The 18,816-nt window shown below is 54.7% G+C and overlaps 1 protein-coding gene across 1 annotated transcript; it reads right to left on the bottom strand.

The window, feature by feature from the left end:
* Positions 1 to 865: 865 nt before the first annotated feature.
* Positions 866 to 9,255, bottom strand: LOC101953992 (kallikrein-15-like). Its single transcript, XM_065574670.1, has 6 exons — positions 9,154 to 9,255; positions 8,391 to 8,477; positions 4,677 to 4,833; positions 3,345 to 3,598; positions 1,917 to 2,053; positions 866 to 871 (listed from the first exon to the last, which is right to left on the bottom strand). Exons 2-6 carry the CDS (start codon positions 8,428 to 8,430, stop codon positions 866 to 868), a joined length of 594 nt encoding a protein of 197 aa, XP_065430742.1. The 5' UTR covers positions 8,431 to 8,477; positions 9,154 to 9,255.
* Positions 9,256 to 18,816: the final 9,561 nt, after the last annotated feature.

Genomic DNA, 18,816 nt, shown 5'->3' with positions numbered 1-18,816 from the left:
GGGCGGTGGGGAAGGAAATGTGGTTGTTCTGCTTCTATTTAAATTCACAGACAGTGGGAAACACAGATCCCCAGTGCCTACACTCCCCTGCTCTAACGTGTGGACCACGCTGCCGACATGGGGGCAGAACGAGAAGATCCGGGCTTTTTGTTGTCGTAGGAAGCCCCCACCCACCCACCCCAGGGACACAAGAGGCGGTGGCAGGTTTATGCCCCCCTTTCCATTGTCCAAAGCAGAGCACTGGGAGATTTCAGAGAACTTCTTGTCTTTGCAGCCACAATGCGATCGTTTTTATGACTGGGGTTTATCTGGGCTACTCCAACCCTCCCCTGTTAAGACATGTCTGCCCATTAGCTACTCAGATCCTACTGCAACAATCAGATAAGCAAGTCCCACCCATTATAATTGCACTCATTCGCTTCTGCTCTTTGTCCTGGTTTCCTGAGAACTCTGAAGTTCACCTCCAGACTTGCCAAACTCTGGTGAGGCTCAGGGCTTTCCTTAACCCCCCCGCTCCCAGAGTCACGGGCAGGGCCGGCTCCAGGCACCCAGCGCAGGAAGTAGGTGCTTGGGGCGGCCAATGGAGAGGGGCGGCACGTCCGGGTCTTCGGCAGCAATTCATCGGCGGGTCTCTCAGTCCTTCTCGGAGGGAAGGACCGGCCGCCGAATTGCCACCGAAGAATGAAGCAGCAGAGTAGAGCCGTCGCCGCTTGGGGCGGCAAAAAAACTGGAGCCGGCCCTGGTCATGGGATTCTCGCTGTAATAATTTGGTTTAATTTCGGTCGTTGGTTTCAGCGCTGATGGCCTGTGATATACAGGAGGCTAAATGGGCTGGTGATCGCGTCTCGCCTGGAACTCTGTGACTTTATGACTATGGGAGGAGAGCTGAGCAAAAACAATTTCGCTCAAAGCTTTCTTTCGGTGAAAGGTGGAGGTCTGGTGACATGGAACCGCTTTGTGACTTCACCTCGATTTCACCGAATCTGTTTCAGAAACTGACCCAACGTTTCTGAAACATCAAAACGGGTCGTCTCGCCAGTTTGGAAACCAAACCTGGCCATTTTCCGGCTCACAATGACTTTGCTCTTCACAATTTCCTTTTAAAACTAATCCTAGTTACAAAGGGTCACAAATGAAAGGAAATATTTTGATTTTGTCGAAATGAAACCTTCCCCTCGACCCAAAGCTAGCTTTTCTGACTTTTTGATTGACCAAAAATTATGAAAATTTTCATATGTGGTTGGAGCAGGAATGAATTTTTTTCCTGATTTTCTGGAGTGGCCAGAGACCTGAAAAATCCATTATTGCCCTGGTCAGTGTAGGAGAATCTCAGTTCTGATTTAAAAAATAAAGTATCTTTCTAACCCTCTTGGGCTGGAAAAATGTGATCCCCGGAGAGGGTCAATAGCCAGACAGCAGAAAACAGGTCAATTCTACAGAGCGATCTGGATTGCATAGTTAACGGTGCTCATGTAACCAACAGTGTAGCTCTAGGCAGCCTTGTATATCGAATGTGGGTAGATACAGGAGTATATGGGTGAAATTTTCCACCCGAGTTGATCTGATCATCCTTCCTAGACATCAGAACTGGGCAGAGTTAAGAGCAATCACACAACGAGGCGGAGTTACGGATGCTCTAGCTCGACCCGCAGATATGGGCCGAATGCAGTAATCCCTGGGGAGGTTTTCCAGCCTGGGCTATGCAGCAGGGCACCCGGGGTGGGCAGAATGGTGTGTCCTGGCCTTGAAAGCTATGCCGCTATAGAAAACCACTCAAGAATCCATCTGAGTTGGTCTCACCGTCCTCCCATTCTCTCTCCCCTCTCTTGATCCCATCCCTGCACAAGCTGCTCCCAAGGCAGTAGGACCACAAGGCCAGCCCTCAAATCCCGCCTTCAGCTATGCCATCCCCTCACCTGGCACGAGTCTATTCCCCCTTCCAGCACCCCAGCACACAGCATGTTCTCGGTGTAGTAGTGAGGATAGATACTGCGGCACAGTTCCTTGGAGAAAATGGAGACGTTGCCACAGTGGAGAACAGGTGGGAAGTACACTACAAAAAACAACAACACAACACAATGGATATTTTGTCAGTGGGAGAAAGATTTAGAGTTAGATCCCGGGCCGGGATCATTGGACACAGCCCCAGTGACGTAGGGTTAGATCCCGGGCCGGGATCATTGGACACAGCCCCAGTGACGTAGGGTTAGACCCAGGGCCGGGGTCAATGGACACAGCCCCAGTGACGTAGGGTTAGATCCCGGGCCGGGATCATTGAACACAGCCCCAGTGACGTAGGGTTAGATCCCGGGCCGGGGTCAGTGGACACAGCCCCAGTGACGTAGGGTTAGACCCAGGGCCGGGATCATTGGACACAGCCCCAGTGACGTAGGGTTAGATCCCGGGCCGGGGTCAGTGGACACAGCCCCAGTGACGTAGGGTTAGACCCAGGGCCGGGGTCAATGGGCACAGCCCCAGTGACGTAGGGTTAGACCCAGGGCCAGGGTCATTGGACAGGAAAATCATTTCCCACCCACCTTGAACCAGGATGATTTATATGCCCATTGGCTTAGAAGTGAACAATCAATAGGTTGCTTTCAAGCACGGCTCACAACCCCCTTTAACTGATGAGCATATAACCAGCCACATGTTACTCATGTCTCCACACACCTAGAACCTGACTCCTAGGCACACGTAAACCTTTCGTAAATCAAACGACTGCTAGTTGGAAAATGGAGAGGGGGCGGAATTTCATCTTTTCCTCAAAGAAAAACACAATCTCTGAACTTGTTTCTGTTTTAGGCCAAAAATTTTCCTGTTTCACCCCCCAAAATCTACAACTTTCCACCAAACCCCCCCCCCCCGCCCCCCTTCAGGTTCTGGCCAAAATCTGTTTTCATTTTTAGCCAAAAACTTTCATTTTTGGCCAAAGTCTTCTCCGATTTCCAGCCCAAATGTTTTTGGCAGAAGTTTTTCAGCGCTCATTTTTTCAACCATAAATCAAACTTTTCCCAGGAAGCAGCCCCATGCCATGGACATGTTCAACTGATCAGCCATCCAATTTTACACTGGCGGGGGGGGGGGGGGGGGGGGGAGGAATACAATTTCGATGGCAAATTTCTCAATGGCTCTAAATGGAACCTCAGGAATGCTCGATTGCTGAAAGAAAACAACAAAATAAATACATTCCTGGGAAAGTTTTCAGGGGAAATGGCCATAAAAATTGCTGAGGGAAACAGGGATGTGGCAAGAAAGAAGAAGAAATTTGGGGGGCTTGTCTCGTTTTCCCGACCTGCTGGCTCCTTCCCCCTTGAAGCTGCCCCCCAACATTGGTGTTACCGTACATTGAGGGCTTTTTGTTGTTCCCCATCCGGATATCACACATTCCTCCCCGGAGGAGGGGCAACTGGTAGGTAGCTCCAGGGGTTGGACATTTTTGTTGAAGTTAGCCGGGGTGAGCAATTTGATGAGCATGATGTCATTGTCCTTGCTGGCGGGGTTATAGCGGGGGTGGAGGATCATTTTGTCTGAGAGTCTCAGCTGCTCTGTCCAGTCCAGATGCTTGATGTTGTGCTCTCCCAGGCGCACACTGATGGGGCTGCAGAGAAACAGACGCATGTCAGAAAAGCGTGGGGTGGGGGACCTAGGCCATGGTGGGAACTGGGCACTGGTTGTTGGGCTGGAATCCCTGGGGGAGGTTCTCTGGCCTGGGCTATATAGGAGGTCAAACTGGATGGGTAGAACATGAATCTAGGGAATCCATGAATCTCTGAAGGTGGAGTTAAGGGTACACACGCAAGGGGGCGGAGTTAAGGGTACACACGCAAGGGGGTGGAGTTAAGGGTGCGCTAGCTCAACCATCAGATATGGGCTGGATGCAGAAATCACTAGGCGTGGCTATGAGGTCAAACACAGGCACAATCCCATGGGCACAGAAACACCCTTTTACAAATACACATATACACAATCATGTATACACTCCCCCTCCCAATTTACAGTCACACGTGCTCTCCCCAAACACACAAATGCACGATTGTACTCTCACAATCACAATCACACATGTGCTCCCCCACACATGCACAAATGCATAAGCACACTCTCACACCAACTCCCAATCACACACTACTCAAAATACACACATGCACAATTGCACTCTCACACTCACAATCACACATGCCCTCCCGGGGGGAGGGATAGCTCAGTGGTTTGAGCACTGGCCTGCTAAAACCAGGGTTGTGAGTTCAATCCTTGAGGGGGCCACTTGGGGATCTGGGGCAAAATCAGTACTTGGTCCTGCTAGTGAAGGCAGGGGGCTGGACTCGATGACCTTTCAAGGTCCCTTCCAGTTCTAGGAGATGGGATATCTCCATTAATTAAAATTAAAACATTCACAAATGCTCAAGCACACTCTCACAATCACACACCTCCTCCCCAACATATTCGCAACATGCCCAACCGTGCTCTCAAACACACATACCCTACCCAACAAACGTACACACACCTGCACAAGTGCACTCTCACACCCATTCACAATCAGACATACAATTCCCAACACATGCACAACCGCACTGTCACACCCACTTACAATCACACACCCACTCAGTTACACACAGACCCTCTCCCCTACATACACACCCTCTCCACCTCGCCCGACATCCCCACAAACCTACACTCACCAATTGACGTGGCAGTGGGCTGCGGTGATCACCCAGTTCCTGGCAATCAGGGTCCCTCCACAGTTGAGCTGGGGGCCCACAAAGAGGGCGGCCTGCCAGGGCATGGAGTGAGGCGTGCAGGGGGCACCACCGATGATCCGGTTATTCTGGCTGGTCACTGGGAGGCAAAGCAGAAACGTTCACAACTGGGGAGGGAGGGGAAGCTCTGTGATGCTGCAGCGCTACCCTGCTTTGCCCCAGTTCAGATCAGGGTCCCCCAGCTCCTTCCTCCTCTTGCTTCAGTGTCTGATTCCAATTCGCCCCAGGTGCAGCCAGTGGAAATTAGAAAACGTCACCAAACCGTGCCCTCACCATTAGCCATCTCAGTCCCCCGGCATTTCTGTCTCTGACCTGACCATCACCGCAGCCTCTGGGTGCCTCACCCCTTTAGCACAGTGACCCTCACCACCACCTCTGGAAGGCTGGGCAGGGCTATTGTACCCTTTGTACACTAGAGGATGTAGTAAGACGAGGGCCTGAAACATAAGCCCATGTATCAGAGGCCTGGTATGAGGCCTAGAGGCCTGAACTTAAGTAGTCAAAACTGTGCTGACACGAAGCAAAGGCAGGTTGTGAGCAAGAGGCAGGCCCTGCTCACAGAATTTGGCAAGCACAGGGCTGATATTGCAAAAACACACATTCCTCAGAGGTGTTAGGCATAGGACACTCCCACAAACACATTCTAGAAGGGTGGTACCGGAACACCTTGATACCAAATACACTCCCCAAAGATAACTGGAACATGCTGTCCCATCTTAAAGATAAGGGCAGGATGACAGCATGATGGATAGAGATGTTTTGATTGAGCCTACAGGTACAAGGCAATAGATGGTGCCTTAAGACATCAGTGGCAATATGTAACTTGTTTGTATTGGGCTATAAAGATGCATTTCAGAGGGAGTGTCTTTGGCCAGCTGAGGGGGCAGTGGAAAGTCCTGCCACTGACTGAGCTGGTCCATACATGTGCTAGTGTAGCTGTAGACATTGATCCGGGGAGCTAGGACTGTGCTTTGTTGACAATAAACCTGGCCTGGTGCCTTCACACCTTAACCGATCTTGTGGTCATTGGGCGGTTCGTTTGAGGTCTGCTGCGCAGGGCTGGGATGGCATACGGCGGGAATACACATGTGCAACCGAACATCTGACGACATTGGTGACCCCAACGTTTTAACCACTACTTTAGTTCAGGCCTCATACCAGGCCTCTGATACAAGGCCTTATGTTTCAGGCCCTCTTCTTACTACATGGGAAACTGAGGCACGGAGCAGCAACGTGACTTAACCGAGGTCACACCACATCTGTGTTGGGGCAGAATCGAAGCCACGTCCCGCACATCCCAGGCCTGTGCGCTAACCACTGGGCCATCATTCCTGGCTCCCGTTTGCAATCGATCGTTAGCAATTAAAATCATCTCGAAGGGGGGACTCCTTATTTGCTTCACAGGCACCTGCTTAAAGTGCAAAGCCATGCCCGCCCCGTCTCTCACAAAACCGTGCACACAGACCGGAAATCAGCGTACATTCTGATCAGGGGGGATAATTAATCACTGGACCCAGTGACGAGGATTCTTCGTCACTGACAACTTTGACATCAAGATGGGGCGTTTTACAGAAAGCTCAGCTTTGGGATCATTTGGGAGCCGTTAGCAGGCCTGCATGATGCAGGAGGCCAACCCAGATGATCACAATGGTCCCATCTGGCCTTGAAAACACACCCACCTGGGTGCACACACAAGCCTGCAGATGTGCACGCTGAGAAATACGCCCTCCCACACACTAGGCTTGCCAACATTCTACTTGCACAAAACCAAACACCCTTGCCCCACCCCTCCTCCAAAGCACCGCCCCTTATCCGAGCCCCCCCACCCCCGTCGCTCGCTCTCCCCACCCTCACTCAGTTGCTCATTTTCACCAGGCTGGGGCAGGTGGTTGGGCTGGGTGAGGGGGTGGGGACTCCGACTGGGGGTGCAGACTCAGGTGGGGCTGGGGATGAGGGGTTGGGGTGCAGGAGGGGGCTCCGGGCTGAGACCAAAGGGGTTCAGAGGGTGGGAGGGGGATCAGGGCTGGGGCAGGGGGTTGGAGTGTGTGAGCGGGTGAGGACTCCGACTGGGGGTGCAGACTCAGGTGGGGCTGGGGATGAGGGTTGGGGTGCAGGAGTGGGCTCCAGGCTGAGACCAAGGGGTTCAGAGGGTGGGAGGGGGATCAGGGCTGGGGCAGGGGGTTGAAGTGTGTGAGGGGGTGAGGACTCTGACTGGGGGTGCAGACTCAGGTGGGGCTGGGGATGAGGGGTTGGGGTGCAGGAGGGGGCTCCGGGCTGAGACCAAGGGGTTCAGAGGGTGGGAGGGGGATCAGGGCTGGGGCAGGGGGTTGAAGTGTGTGAGGGGGTGAGGACTCTGACTGGGGGTGCAGACTCAGGTGGGGCTGGGGATGAGGGGTTGGGGTGCAGGAGGGGGCTCCGGGCTGAGACCAAGGGGTTCAGAGGGTGGGAGGGAGAGCAGGGCTGGAGCAGGGGGTTGGGACGTGGGAGAAGGGTCAGGGGTGCAGGTTCCCAGCAACAATTACCTCAAGCAGCTCCATGTTCCCCCTCCGGCTCTTACACGGAGGCGTGGCTCTTACAGCTCTGTGCACTGCCCCGTCTGCAGGCGCCGCCCCCGCAGCTCCCATTGGCTGTGGTTCCCAGCCAGTGGGAGCTGCAGAGCTGGCGTTTGGGGCGGAGGCAATGCGTATAGCTCCCTGGCTGCCCCTATGTGAAGGAACAGGAGGGGGGGACATGCCACTGCTTCCGGGAGCTGCACAGAGCCACGGCAGGCAGGGAACCTGCTGTAACCTGCTGTGCCACCAACCGGACTTTTAACCCAGCTGTGCTAACCGGAGCTGCCAGGGTCCCTTTTCAACTGGGCGTTCTGGTCGAAAACGGGACACCTGGCAACCCTACCCCACACACGTCCGTGCTCGCATATTCACACACGTGCATTCAAACACAACCATGCACCTCTGCAGTCTGCAAATACAGTAAGGGCTGTTCCAAGAGGACGGGGATCGATTGTTCTCTGTGTCAACCAAGAATGAGAAGGAAACAGCTACATCCGCATCAAAGGAGATTGAGGGTAGATATTTGGAACAACTTTCTCAGCTCTGGAATCGACTTCCAAGGGAGGTTGTGGAAGACCCACCACTGGAGGTTTTTAAGAACAGGTTGGGCAAACACCTGTCCAGGCTGGTCTACGTTTACTTGTTCCTGCCACAGCGCCGGGGGATGGACTCGATGACCTCCCGTCCAGCCCCTCATTGCTGTGATTCAATGCGCACGCAGCCCCACACATTCGCAGATAAACAACAGCACACCAACAGAATATGGAACACCCAATCGTGCAGATACACACTCAGTCTTCCTTGCACAATACTTGCGGATAAACACACAGTCACGTGCTCACACTTGCACATGCTCGCAGATAAACACAATCACGCACATACTCTCCGCTTAACACACACACACACACATACAGACACAAGCACACAATCGCACACGCACTCAGAGACAAACACTCACCCGCACACAGCCAGAAACGCACATGAGTGTGCAGACACACACGTCCCGACAGAACAGGGCTCATCCCCTCCAGTAGGGGGTGACACACACACACACACACACACACACACACACACACACACTCACCTGCAGTCACCAGCAGCAATGCGATGCCCAGCTGCTCCATGCCGGTGGGGGCTGCTGGCTCCAGGAAGGCCCCTGCGTGCCAAGGGGCTGGGGGGGAGGGGAAGGAAAAGAATCATTACCAGGGAATTGGTCCATAAGACACTCCCCACTGCAGGCTCCGCCCCCTGAGCCCTGCCCATCACCCTTGCTGGTCTGCCACCCTCAAGGAATCCTGCGCTCTGATTGGTTCCTACCAGAGCATCTCAGCACTGACCAATGGGAAAAAAGTGTGAGGGACACTATAGGTCTGGTCAACTGTAGGGCGGGGCCCTCATCGCGCCCCGGCAGGGAATGGTGCCTGGGCCATGGGGCCCGCAGTCAGGTTGGACCCAGTGAACCACGGGGCCAAGAGGTGGTTGGATTCAGGCCAGGCCATGCGGTGGTGTCCTCCCTCCCGAGGCCTGACTGCACGCCCGTGGAGTCGCTCCTGATTTGCACCAGGTGAGCGAGAGGGGAATTGGCCCCATTGACGCCAGTGGAGTCACTCTGATTCGGCCCCGGCGCTTGTGCCAGGGGCTCAGAATCTGACACCAGTACGTGAGTGGCCCCACTGAACAAAAACGCAGCCCCTCCCCCCCAAAACCACCTAATCAACACCCTCTGTGTCGAGATCACACATGTCATTTTTGATCATGGCTCAAACACGCCCTGACAGGTCAGAAAGAGGTCCCCGTGCAGCAGAGCAAAAGAGAAGAGAACCAGGCGGGCTGGGCCTGCGAATTACCTGCAGCTCTAGCGTGCGCAGCCTCGTGTGCTCTTTGGACGGAGACAGGCGCAGCGTCGCTTTATAATGTGACTTCCTGGCCGGCCAAGAGAGATCTGGTCTGTCAAATCTGTCCTCAAATCTGAGGATCGCACAATGTCAAGATCTCCAGCCAGGAACCTCCCAACGCCTCCAGGAGCTGTGCCTAAAGGGTGGATTGGCCCAGGGAGCAGGAGCAGGGCGGATAATTGTGTTCTGCCCTTCCCCACGAGTTAATCTCTCTCGGTCAGTCAACAGCCGGCAAGGTAGCTTCCAAAGAACCAGCTCGGATCGCAGTTCCCTCTTTCCCCACCCATCACCGGCTTTTATTCCAGTCCTGCCTGAGGCAGCAGGAAGCTGCTGTTAGTGACAGGGTGTGTCAGTCTTCATCCTTAATCCTTCCAAGAAGGAAGAAGTCACATGCTCTTCCTTCTCCAATTCTACAAGTCATTGGGGCCGGCCAGGCGCAGGAGGAGGTGCAGAAGGGGCAGCTGGGGGGGATTTTTCCAGTAGATTTTTGCAACAGAAAAAAAAAAAAAATAACCGGTTCATTAAAAGTGAGATTGGGGACGAACCTCCCGATTTGGAAAGACCAAATTGTGCGTTTTGACAATTTTCTGAACGAAAAGCGTCGGGTGTTTCGGCTCCAAGCAATTTTTACCTTTCGAACGTGGATTTAATTTAGCCGGAAAACAAACAGACAAGGCTAAAACCACGAAAAACAGTTGAAATCGAAACACGTGGCAAAACGATCCCTTTTCCGTTGACCCAAGCTGAAATCGTTTCCAGTGTGGTTGTTTGAAAAGCTTGTTGAAAATTTGACTTTTCGGCCCAATTTGGGGGGAAATGTTGCCATCTCGCAAATTCTCACGGGATAGGAGAAAGGCTTCCATCCCAGCCCTAACTCTGGGTCCATTCTTCTCGTGTCAATGCCAGGCCAACCAGGCCTGGAGTTTCCCTGTCAACCCAAGGAACCTGACCCTAGAGGACTCCTTAGTAATAATATCTAGTTGTTCATGAGTAGATCTCCAAGTGCTTTACAAAGGAGTGCTGTGTCACTATCCCCATTGTACAGATGGGGAAACTGAGGCACAAAGCAGGGAAAGAACTACCCCACAGTTATCCAATTAACTAGAGGGACAACTTCCTTAGGGACAGGGTGGATTCTCCATCACTTGGAAAATGGACATTGCTTTCTAAAAGCACCGCACTAGCTCGACCATCAGATATGGGCTGGATGCAGGAACGTGCAAGCAACAGCTCCCTCTGCTGGAAAAAGCCCCATTCCCTCACTCTGACCCCACCCCTCACTGGGTCCATGTCCATTCCCATGGGGCTTACACAGTGGCAAGGGCCCCTTATCCCCCTGGGAGTATAGAGCCTGAGCCAATTGCTCCGAGAAGGGGGAGCTGCTCTGAGCGTAACTGACGCAGTGACGCTGCCTGAATCTGCAGAGAGCCTGAACCCATTGCTGAGAGAGGGGAGCTGCCCCCAATGTACCTGACTCAGTAACGCTGCCTGGGTCTGCAGGGAGCCTGGGACAATTGCTCAGTGAGCAGGGAGCTGACCTGAGTTTGACCTGATACATAACACCTTAGCTCAGCTGTGGCAGGGCACCGGGAATGTCATCACAAGTGACACATCTCAGTGAGATGTCACAAGAGTGATACAGAACTCCCTCAGGGCAGCTCTCATAATGACTGGGAGGGGCCAGTTTGAATAGGGCCCAGTATGGGGAAGCAGAAATACGCCCACCAGCTGCTCCACACAGATCCTTTATGTTGCTGTTATCTGTGTGGGGAAGCAACAGACAAGGGACTGAATCACACGTGAGTGAGATCAGATGCCCACTCACTCGAGTGAGCAATGCATCAAGGCCAAAGTAATATGCAATAGTGTCTATTCTTGTTCCTCAGCCCCATACATTGACGCACACCTCAGCCTTTCCTAGACCAGGAGTACTGGGTTCAACATCCCGTCTACTGCAAGGAAATATCTGAGTGCTCTAGACAGCAGCTGATTCAAGATCCGGGTTAAAATATTCCAAAAGTGTTAGGCTGTTAAGGAAAATTTTTAACCCAGATCTGGAAACAGCTGTGCTGTCAAGAAGTAGCGTGGTGCCGAAGGTAAGAGCAGTAGGTTTGGACACAGCCTTCCTTGGTGGTCTCTTCTCAGTCTGCCACTTTGTGACTTGGATCGAGTCCCATCATCTCCCTGTGCCTCACTTTCCCCTCCTGCCCATATCTATTCAGACTGTAAGCTCTTCAGGTCAGGGAGTGTTTCTCATTTTGTACAGCACCTGGTACAACAGAGCTATGACTGGTGTCACTAACTGCTGCCACAATACACCTGCTTGTGTTTGCACCCTTATCATTGTCCCCTTGGTAGAGTCATACATTTTGAGAACCAAAGGAACCATTCTGCCCATCCAGCCTGCCCTCCTGCATAGCCCAGGATGGGGAAACTCCCTCAGGGAACCCTGCCTCCAGCCCAGATCTGGGGGTTGAACTAGAGTGACGCTAAGGCTGCCCCTTTGCAGTGTGCCCTTAACTCCGCCCGTTCATAGATTTCAAGCCAATATCTGGTGGGTGAGCTAGAATGGAGCTTTTAGAGACGCCTGATCTCTATGGAAAGACCCCAAGATCTGGGGCAGTTGTTCCTGGGGCCAGTTCCCCTTATTCCCAGTCTGGATTAGTCTGGCTTCAGCTCCCTGCTGCTGGATTTGCTCTGCCGTTGTCAGCTGGGTTAAGGAACCCTCTGCTCCCCGAAATCAGTCCCCTCTGAGCCGTCTCTGGGAGAAACTCCACAGATCGAGCTCCTTCAGTCTCTGCTCTCAGGCAGGTTTTCCAGCCTTTGGTTCATCCCCATCACTCTTCTCTGAACCCTCCCCAATTTCCCAGTGTCCTGTTTGACATGAGGCCACCCCCCCCAGAGCTGGGCGCAGTCTCCAGTCAGAGTCTCCCCAATGCCATATCCAGAGGGGACCCCACCTCTCGGCTCCTACTCCCTATCCCCAGCTTCTCCAGCCCAGCATCTCCCTCTTAGCCACAACATCATGTGGGGAGCTCATGGGCAGTTGGTTCCACCAGGACTCCTGGGTCCTTCCCGTCACTGCGCTCCAGGGTGCCCTCCGCCCCCCAGCCTGGAAGCATGAGCTGCAATAAATAAATATTTATGAGCAAAAATCCTTTATGGTGTCACACAGGGAGCCCATGGGCAGTTGGTTTGCACCCGGATCCCGGTGTCCCATGTTGTCCGCTCATGTTCCCATGTAGTTCTGCCCAATTTATCCCCGAGATCTCTACAAATCCCCCCTTCTTTCCTTCTACTTTAACGAGCAACCCGCTCCAGTCCGCCTGTTCCACTCTCCACGAGCCCACACGCAGCCATCCACCGACCCTCAGCAATCCCAGCCACCGGGGAAGGTGATCGGTGCCGTGATTCATCCTCCCACCCCGGCTTAGGGCCAATCCCACTCCAATGCCAACACAACAATTGCGCAAGGCCTTCCAAGTAATCGCTCAAATCCACAGAGCGGCGGCTTGGAGAATTGCACACGCTCGGCTTATCTTATGGGAAATGCAACACTTAGGGCTAATTGGCTTCCAAGTAAAACTGGGAAATCCGGCACTCGGGAGTTTCAGTCACCTCGTCATTAGTACTCTTGATTGTGTGTTGACACCCAGCTCCCACAATGCACTGGGGGCATTCCTAGCAGGCAAGATTTTGACACAGCCTTTGGTAATCAAAGGTCAGTTTGCGAGGCCGTACGGTCTAATGGATAGAGCAGTGGAGCACAGGAGGCCTGGGTTCTAGTCCCAGCTCAGCCACTCCCCCCGTGCCTCAGTTTCCCCATAACTTTGTAAAGTGCTTTGAGAACTACTGAGGATAAGAGCCAGGGCACGTTATAATTGCAGCGAGAGGAAATGCCGTAACATGGAAAAGGAGCTCGATCAATTTTGATTCTCCTAAAGAAGGTTAAGCGGTGACTATCAGCCCCTCCTGGGGGGAGAGATTTTGGGGAGCAGAGGGCTTTGAACCCAGCAGACAGGAACCAAGCAGAGTGAAAGCCAGCAGGTGGCAGAGGAAGTCTGCAAAGTTCAGATTAGAAAGAAAGAGGATTCTTCAGTGAGAGGGGAATGAACATTGGATCAGCTTGAAGAGGGGTACGTGGGATGCTCCATCTCTTGGTCAGGACACCTGGGTTTTCTTCTTAGCTCTGTTAGGCTCTATGTGACCTCAGGCAAGTCACCACCCCCTTCTGTGCCTCTGCTTCTCCTCCTGCCTTTTGGCAATCGAGATTCTGAGCTCTTTGGGGCAGAGTAGCACCCGGCACAACGGGGCTCTGATCTCAGCTGGGGCAGGGACTGTCTCTGGCTCTGTGTCTGGGCAGCGCCTGGCACAACGGGGCCCTGATCTCAGCTGGGGCACAGCCTGTCGCTGGCTGTGCATGGGCAGCGCCTGGCACAACGGGGCCCTGATCTCAGCTGGGGCACGGCCTGTCTCTGGCTGTGTGTGGGCAGCGCCTGGCACAATGGGGCCCTGATTTCAGCTGGGGCAGGGACTGTCTCTCGCTGTGTCTGGGCAGTGCCTGGCACAACAGGGCCCTGATCTCAGCCAGGGCCACCCAGAGGATTCAGGGGGCCTGGGGCAAAGCAATTTCGGGGGCCCCTTTCATAAAGAAAAAGTTGCAATACTATAGAATACTATATTCTTGTGGGGGCCCCTGTGGAGCCCAGGGCCTGGGGCAAATTGCCCCACTTGCCCCCCACCTCTCTGGGCAGCCCTGATCTCAGCTGGGGCACGGCCTGTCTCTGGCTCTGTGTCTGGGCAGTGCCTGGCACAACGGGGCCCTGATTTCAGCTGGGGCACGGCCTGTCTCTCGCTGTGTGTCTGGGCAGCGCCCGGCACGACGGGTCCCAGTTCTCATTTGGGTCCTGCAGTAACACTAATAACACCATGTCAGTAATTGGGTTGGCTATAATGTGCCCAAGGGCTGGCCAGGCTGAAACTTTTGTGCCTTTCCAGGGATGTATCTAGGAAGCCAGCCCCGACCAGTGCGTCTTATCAGTGGCTCAGGGTCAGAGGCAATGGAGCAACCCCCCACCAAGTGTCTAAACAAACAAATGCCACCTGAGAGGGGCTTGGACACCCAAATTCTGCTTCCCCACAGCCCCTCTCTCAAGTCTCCCCCACCCCCGACTGTAGAGCATCCTCACAACCTCCCCATTTTTGAAGAAGGGTTGGATTATCCTCCTCCCCCTTTTTTAACATATGGGGAAACTGAGGCATCAAGGAGCTGACTTGCATCTGTGGCACAGCTGGGGCTTGACCCCAGGTGCCCTGATTCCAACAACCCCCTACAGAAAGAGGAGAGATGCTACCGCTGCACTGTCATCGGGTCCGCGTGTTGAAAATTCCAAAGATGGGCCAAGCAAAAATCACAAGAGTGGCTCTAAAAATCATGAGATGTTATTAACAAGTCCTCACACCTGGGTTGGGTTTATTCGCCTTCTGGTTTCCGAGACTCTAAGCGCCACGTTTTCCTGCTGCCCCTCCCATCCCCAGCGCCCCCACCGTAATGACCAGAAGCTTTCTTTACTTTTTAGCTCAAGGTAGCTTCCTTCTCCCCAGCGATGGGCTCAGGCTCTGGGCAGACTCAGGCAGCGTCACTGTGTGGTCACACTTGAGGCATCTGCCCCCTCTCCCAGCGATGGGCTCAGGCTCTGGGCAGACTCAGGCAGTGCCGGACACACTTAGGAGGTTTTTCTGAGCTTTTCTCCCCAGTCACAAGGGCTAGAATCTCATTTTTTTTCAAAGGAAATTCAAGATTTTCCCGTGATCCTACACCTCCAGGGGCGGGGGTCCTGGGCATGGGGCTACGCAGTCTGTTTTTTCAAAGAAGAACTCAGCCTGTAAACTTGGAGGGCCGGGTCTGTTGTTTTATTTTGTGTTTGTCCAGCTCCTGGCACAACAGGGTTCTGGCCTGGGGCGCCTAGGCACTACCATAATATACCTAATAAAGAGCAATAATAGCATACAGCTCTGAACACAATGAGCTCTTGGTTCATAACTGGGGCTCCCGCACTGCTATAATACACCTAATAATGTGCAGCACCTAGCACAATGGGGCGGTGGTCCATGACTGGGGTGCCTAGGCACTACCATAATATACCTAATAATGCACAGCACCAAGCACAACAGGGTCCTGAGCCATGACTGGGGTTCCTAGACACTACCGTAATACATCTAATAAAGACCAATGATAACGTACAGTACTGAACGCAAATGGGGCCTTGGTCCATACCTGGGGCTCCTGCACTACCGTAATACACCTAATAATGTACAGAGCCTACCACGGGTGCCGGTCCATGACTGGGGCGCATAGACACTATCGTAATATGGGTAATAAAGAGCAATGATAACATACAGCGCCGAGCACAATTTTGGGGGGGGGGGGGTGTCTCGGTCCATGACTGGGGTTCCTGCATGCTACCGTAATACACCTAATAATGTACAGCGCCCTGCACAATGGGGTGCTGGTAAATTGGGTGCCCAGGCCTTAGCCTGTGCGGGTGCGGCACAGCGATGGGGAGGCGGGGCCGAGAAGGGGCCAGGCCCAGGGTGGATGCCAGGCGACAGGCGGCTCTCAGGGTGAGTCAACAGGGCTCGGTGACTCACCCGTGTTGCAAACGGGGTCACAGCCTCCAAGAATCAGAGAACAACACCCCCCCCCGAGTGGGGCAAGTGGGGCCGAGGTGTTGCAAACTGGCTCAGCCAGCCAAGGTGGCTGCTGGCAGCTAAGTCACGAGTGGAGCCGTGGAGTGTCGTGAGCTGCCCCACAACAGTCGCCTGGGGAGACCTTTACCCTCAGTGTACAGCCTCTGCCCGGATGGGGGTGGTGGCTGTCACCATCATGCCCAGCCTAGGGCGCAGAATATGTGAGTGCCATCCCCTGCTCTGGGAGGGGTGGGGGTCTAGTGGTTAGAGCAGGGAAGGCTGGGAGACAGGACTCCTGGGTTCTATCCCTGGCTCTGGGAGGGGTGGGGGGGGTCTAGTGGTTAGAGCAGGGAGGCCTGGGAGACAGGACTCCTGGGTTCTATCCCTGGCTCTGGGAGGGGTGGGGGGGTCTAGCGGTTAGAGCAGGGAGGCCTGGGAGACAGGACTCCTGGGTTCTATCCCTGGCTCTGGGAGGGGTGGGGGGGGTCTAGTGGTTAGAGCAGGGAGGCCTGGGAGACAGGCATCTCACATTCATAAGATCTGGTCTATGCCCCAGTCTCCTAGGCATGCCCCTTCAGCCTACCGGACCCCAGGGCCCCACACAGCTCCCATGGGGCAGGCCCCATGGCCTCCACAACTCCCAAACTGGGCCTTTGGGCCCCAGCCCTCCCCACCTTGCTCCAGGGCTCCCTGCCACGCCAACCTCGGGCAGAAGCCTGCCCTGACCCCTCCAGGGTGCCAGGCTCCGAGTAGGAATTGGCAACAACCCCTATGCAGCCTTTTCCCAACAAGGGAACAATCACTTCGTCCCCTGGCCTGCAGCAGCTGAACGCCTGGGACTTAGCAAGCAAGAGGAACGGGGAAGGCAGAATTCAGCCCGGCCGGCGCCAGGGCACCACTGAGCCATGCCCAGCTCTCGTGCTCTAGCTCTGTCCCATTAGCGTGCCCGCAGCGAGTACGCCCAGAGCTAGCGTCAGGCACTTGCAACCCATCGCAGGGAGCCCCAAACTGGGGGAGGGCAACATGGGGGCTAGGGGGTGTCTGCGCTGCAATGCCAGCCCTACGGCAGACTCGGGGGGGGGGGGGTGCGCAGGGCTCAGGCTGGGGGGGGCTATGAATTTGCAGGCTCGGGCTGGGGTAGGGGTCCCAGGGCCCGTGTTGCAGCCCAAATCCCTCATGTCCGCACTGCAACGTCATCCCCCTGCAGGCAGAGGCCCGGGAGCCCGAGCCGGCTGCCCCAGGCCAGCCGTGGGGCTGTGGTCGCAATGTAGACGTCCCGGTGACTAACGCCCAGTGCCAAAAGGACACACCAGCCCTGCCTGGCATGGTGGGCAGATAGGGAACCCTGATCGGAGGGGGGCTCCCCGAAATTGAACCTGATCTCCCATGTCCCAGGGAGCCCATCAATTATCCCCCGCTCCCCCAATGAGCCACGACACCAAGGGGATAGGCACAAAGTCATCCAGAGAGGGCATAAAAATAGCACAGACAGCTCCCATTTTCATCACAGCAGGACTCCTGGGTCCCATCCCCAGTTCCGGGAGGGGAGTGGGGTCTAGTGGTTAGAGCAGGGCGGCAGGGTCTGGGAGCCCGGACTCCTGAGTTTTATCCCCATGTCTGGAGGGACTGGGGGTCTAGTGGTTAACCTGGGCTCCAGGTTAGAGTGAGGGTGGGGGCTGGGAGGCAGGACTCCTGGGTTCTATCCCCACCTCTGCATGGTATCAGTGGGTTAGAGCCCTGGTCTGGGACGCACCATGGCACTCTGTCGCCCCCTAGTGGCATCTGGGAGACATGCAGCAGTAGATATTTCACTAGCAAACGCAGGCTCCTGGTTACAGCTAAGATTTTGTCACGGATATTTTTCGTAAAAGTCACGGCCAGGTCACAGGCACTACAGAAAAATTCACAGACGCCTGTGACAAATATTTTACGAAATATATCTGTGACAAAATGGGGATCTGTGGGTCCCCACACCGCCTGCATTGGGGTAGCTGCACCGCAGCTAGGAGCTCCGGAGACCCCCACACGGGTTGGGTGTTGGAGCTCCAGGGGTCCCCCCACTGCCCGCGGCAGCCGGGAACTGCAGGGTACCCCTGTCGCCTGCGACAGTTTGGAGCTCCAAGGGCCGCCAGAGCTCCCGACTGCCGCTGGCTGCGGTCACGGAGGTCGCTGAAAGTGACTAAATCGTAGCCGTATTCATGGCCTTCGATCGAGAGGCCGCAGGTTCAATCCCTCACGCAGGCCGTCTCTCTGAGGTACCTACTGAGCTCCTATTACAGCGGTACCTCAATCCACGCCCCTTTCACAGCGAGGCAATGGAGGCTCAGACACTTGTCCACTATCCCTCGGGGGCAGAGCTGGAAATCGAGCACCAGAGAAGCGCTCTAACCACTGGACCATCCTTCCAGTGTGATTTCCTAGGTTCTGTCCCTGCCCTCTGTAGGGTTAGGGGCGCCATGTCCCTGGGTGGAATCTGTCGAGGTCTAGAGCCCGGTAGGCCGGGCTCCAGCTCACTGAAGTAGCGTTACAGTAATAATACCCAGGGCTTATATAGCGCTGGCCCTCTGCAAAGCTCAGAGCGCTTTAGAAAAGAATGGGATGTGACTGATGGGGAAACTGAGGCAAGGAGAGGCAGAAATGACTTGCCAGCTCACCCAGAAGGCCGGAACCCAGGATAGAACCCAGGAGTCCTGACTCCCAGTCCCCACTACTCCAACCACTAGACCCCACTCCCCTCCCAGAATTGGGGAGAGAATCCAGGAGTCCTGGTTCCCCCCCAACCCAATATATGGCTCCATGGAATGGGGGAGACATGGCAGAGCCCAGAGACACAGCTCCCCACCCTGTGCCATCCACTGCCAAGCTGTGGAGAGGCCTGGAGGAGGGACTGGGCTGCCTCTCCTGTGGTGCCTGGGATGGGGCTCC

This window comes from Chrysemys picta, chromosome 20 (assembly GCF_011386835.1).
Source record: "Chrysemys picta bellii isolate R12L10 chromosome 20, ASM1138683v2, whole genome shotgun sequence".
In the NCBI taxonomy this organism is placed as follows: Eukaryota; Metazoa; Chordata; order Testudines; family Emydidae; genus Chrysemys; species Chrysemys picta.
This window is presented reverse-complemented; position numbering and strand designations above follow the sequence as displayed.

Excerpts from the sequence above, each read along its gene's own strand:
- LOC101953992 (XM_065574670.1), bottom strand. The coding sequence starts at position 8,430 with ATGGAGCAGCTGGGCATCGCATTGCTGCTGGTGACTGCAG. Across the intron at positions 4,834-8,390 it reads ATTGCTGCTGGTGACTGCAG|TGACCAGCCAGAATAACCGG; the intron begins GTGAGTGTGTGT and ends TTTGCCTCCCAG. Across the intron at positions 3,599-4,676 it reads GCCCACTGCCACGTCAATTG|CCCCATCAGTGTGCGCCTGG; the intron begins GTGAGTGTAGGT and ends GTTTCTCTGCAG.